Source organism: Lupinus angustifolius, unplaced genomic scaffold (genome assembly GCF_001865875.1).
Source record: "Lupinus angustifolius cultivar Tanjil unplaced genomic scaffold, LupAngTanjil_v1.0 Scaffold_463, whole genome shotgun sequence".
In the NCBI taxonomy this organism is placed as follows: domain Eukaryota; kingdom Viridiplantae; phylum Streptophyta; class Magnoliopsida; order Fabales; family Fabaceae; genus Lupinus; species Lupinus angustifolius.
Window position 1 is genome coordinate 75,691 of NW_017727851.1, and position 4,262 is coordinate 79,952.

At 32.2% G+C, this 4,262-nt stretch overlaps 1 protein-coding gene across 1 annotated transcript in view; it reads right to left on the reverse strand.

The window, feature by feature from the left end:
* Positions 1 to 2,903: 2,903 nt before the first annotated feature.
* Positions 2,904 to 4,262, reverse strand: part of LOC109341442 (non-classical arabinogalactan protein 31-like) — a 5,670-nt gene continuing 4,311 nt past the window's right edge. The window contains exon 2 of the mRNA XM_019579353.1: positions 2,904 to 3,472. Coding sequence (XP_019434898.1) covers positions 2,904 to 3,472 — 569 coding nt within the window. The remainder of the gene's footprint in view (positions 3,473 to 4,262) is intronic.

Here is a 4,262-nt window from a genome sequence, read left to right on the forward strand (position 1 = left end):
TCTATATAAATTATTTTTGAAAATGGAAATTAATTTATGTGATTCATCCGAAATTCTCAATTTACCAAATGCTTGTCAAGATGATGCGCAACTTGCATATGGTAGTAAAAAATATTTTAAAATAGATATCACGAAACAAGTTTTCATTTAATTAATCTTGGAATGTTTTTATAATGCAAACTTGTAGTCTAGCGTGGTAGAGTAATACTGCTATTGAGTTTTGTTATTGGCAATTGTAATTCTCAAAATTTTATGACAGCAGCTTTATGTTTTTCATAGTGTATATCCTTACGCATATTAATTTATTTTCTAATAGTTACTAATTTCTATACTATTTATAGATATAGGAATTATTTTAATTTTTATTAATTAAATTATAAGTTTAAAATCATCATCGACTTCTTAAACATAAAATACCATTCTATTCGCTTTTTGCATGTTACATCGTGAAGCTATAAATTAAATATTTGTAATTAGCATAACTCAACATGAAAATTTTAAAAATTAGAAAGTTTCAAAAAAAGTTGTATCTTGACCTTGGATATTTATTTATAAACTAGTGCCAACTTTATCTATGATATTACTTATAGTTTGTGGGGATACCTTCCCCAAGAATCCTTCTTAGTTCTGTTTTACAATCATATGTATCATCTTTAAACTACTAGTTAGTGTCTTGTGTGTGTATTATCTCAGAATAGGAATGGTAATTTCACATCAATCTTGACAATATTGCATTTGAGAGCTACTTAAAAGACCCAAAAAATGTATAAAGTTGTACCTGTAATTGTGGTTGTTATATCCTGGTATTAGAGTTTGCAAAAATTATCATCAACACCATTATGGCCATATTTGTTACTTTTACCATAATCTTTCTGCTATGATGGAAAATTCTACATAATCGCAACCCATCATAACCATTATTTAAAACAATTATTATTACAATTAAAAGACCTTCTTTTTCGATATCATATCCACCAATATCATTTTTATATTTATTGATGAACTAAAACTATGTTCACCCTTCAACTAGTTAAATAATGATAAAAGAGACTCTCACTCAGCATCACAAAATAAAGAGGGACTTGTTCCAAGTATGAAAGACTATATATTTATTATTATTTTATATATTGCATTGTCTGCCATACACTCAAAAATACAATGCATGAAAGCAAGTGCAGATACATAAAAGGGGGAAATGCCATTTATTAAAACTCCACAATACAGAAATAAAATCACACATTTAGTTCCTCTAAACAATAATCATATACTTTGATGAACTTTCCCAAGGACGCTAATCGATGATGGCATTATCTTCACACTTTCTACTTAGTCCCTGCATTATTAGACACATACAATAATATTTATTTCATGACTAATCCGTTAATAAAATATAATATTACAAAGATTTTACATGAAATGTAGACTACTTAAAGTATTTAATACAAAAAGGATATCCCATAACATGAATTTTTGTTCCAAATTAGGATTAGATTTTAATTTTCATATAGTTAGTATAATAATTAGATGACAGTACAAAATATTTTTACCAGGGAGATGATGGTGGAGTGACGATCACCGGGATAGGAATGAGGGGTGGTATATAGGGTTTCTTACGACTTGACTTTGATTGAAGGTAAATGTCATTTGCTTCGGATGGTTGTAGTGGAGAATGGGACTTATAATCTTGTAGTGGAGATGATGGTGGAGAGAAGATCACTGGGATAGGAATGAGGGGTGGTTTATAGGGGTTCTTGCGACTTGACTTTAATGGAAGGTAAACGTCATTTGCTTCAGATGGTGAACTAAAGAATATTATGGGCAATGCAAGACAAACAAAACATGGGACAAGTAGAGACCCCATTTTCCCCAACTTCACTTGAGAGTGGGTTTTCATTATGCTGTTAACAATTGAAATGCTTTCTATTTTATAGTTTTATTATTTACCATTTAACGTATACCTTCCGCGAGAGGCCCTAGTAGTTCTACTTTACAATCATATGTATTATCTTTAAACTACTAGTCAGTGTCTTTTGTGTGTATTATCTCAGAATAGGAATTGTAATTTCACATTAATTTTGACAATATCACATTTTAGAGCTACTTAAATGACCCAACAAATGTTAAATTTGTACCCTGTCATTGTGGCTGTTATATCCTGGTTTTGGAGTTTGCAAAAATTATCATCAACATCATTATGGCCTTATTTGTTACATTTCCCATAATCTTTCTACTATGATGGAAAATTCTACATAACTGCAACCCATTGTAACCATTATTTAAAACAACTACTATTACTATTACATGACCTTCATATTCAATATCATATCCACCAACATCATTTTTATATTTATTGATGAATTAAAACTATGTTTACCCTTCAACTAGTTAAATAATAACAAAAGAGACTCTCACTCAACATCACAAAATAAAGAGGGACTTGTTCCAAGTATGAAAAACTATATATTTATTAATATTTTATATATTGTTTTGTCTCCCACACACTCAAAATTGCAATGCATGAAAGCATGTGCAGATACATAAGAGGGGGCAATGCCCTTTATTAAAACTCTACAATATAGAAACAAAACCATACATTTAGTTCCTCTAAACAATAATCAAATACTTTGATGAAATTTCCCAAGGACGCTAATCGATGATAACATTATCTTCACACTTTCTACTTAGACCCTGCATTATTAGATACATGTATTAATATTTATTTCATGACTAATCCGTTGATAAAATATAATATTAGAAAGATTTTACATGAAATGTAGACTACTTAAAGTATTTAATACAAAAAGGATATCCCATAACATTACATGATTTTTTGTTTCAAATTAGGATTAGAGTTTAATTTTCATATAGTTAATATAATAATTGGATGACAGTAAAAAATATTTTTACACTGGATATGATGGTGGAGTGACAATCATCCAGATAGGAATGAGGGGTTGTATATAGGGTTTCTTGCAACTTGACTTGGATGGAAGGTAAACGCCATTTTCGTTGGATGGTTGTTGTGGATATTGGGGCTCATGCTCTTGTCCTGGAGATGATGGTGGAGAGACGATCATCGGGATAGGAATGAGGGGTGGTTTATAGGGTTTCTTGCCACTTGACTTTGATGGAAGGTAAATGTCATTTGCTTCGGATGGTTGTGGTGGAAATTGGGGCTCCTCCTCTTGTCTTGGAGATGATAGTGGAGAGACGATCACTGGTATAGGAATGAGGGGTGGTTTATAGGGTTTCTTGCCACTTGAATTTGATGGAAGGTAAACCTCATTTGCTTCGGATGGTTGTGGTGGAGATTGGGGCTCCTGCTCTTGTCCTGGAGATGATGGTGGAGAGATGATCACCGGGATAGGAATGAGGGGTGGTTTATAGGGTTTCTTGCGACTTGACTTTGATGGAAGGTAAATGTCATTTGCTTCGGATGATTGTGGTGGTGAGTGGGGCTCAAAATCTTGTCCTGGAGATGATGGTGGAGAGACGATCAGTGGAATAGGAATGAGGGGTGGCTTATGTAACGCCCCGAAAAATAATCTTTATTTATTATGCGGAAAAGTGAGTAATTTTTTTTGTTTTGAATTGGTGATATAAAATCGTTTCCTTTTAAAAACCTTTCTTTTTCGGGACATCACTTTAAGTAACATATAACGCGGAAATCAAAACCGGTTACCTAACGGTAACTGAAATGATACAACATTTCCTGAATATACATATTCATAGATATAAAAGATCATAAGTACTTATTATACATATCCAACAAGAAAGGGCGGAAATATTAATCATCGCCAAAAGACACTAAACAAAGACATGAACAAGCTGAAGCCGTTAGTGTTTCAAAAGTCACAAAATGATAAGTAACTCCTAATGGCTAAATCCAAAGCTAGGGTACTGCCTCTCCTCAATTCCGCATGGCCCTTCCTGGAACATCACGGACGGGTAGCTCCAAATCCGAGCAAAGTTGCCTACTTAACGAGCACACGTTCGAAAAGCAAGCAATAGAAAAAGAAGAGAAATAGAGAGAGTAAGACATCTAATGAACATAAATTCATTGACAGCGTGGACTTACTCAGAATATTACACTCGGATATAAAATAAATTTAAACATATAATTCATCATTTATCAACAACATCATGAAGAAATTCATAACTTACCATTTATTTCAACATTACCAATACATCAAATAATATAATCAACATTATACTCATAATCAGATCACATACATAAACATAGGAATACAACATACTTGTAA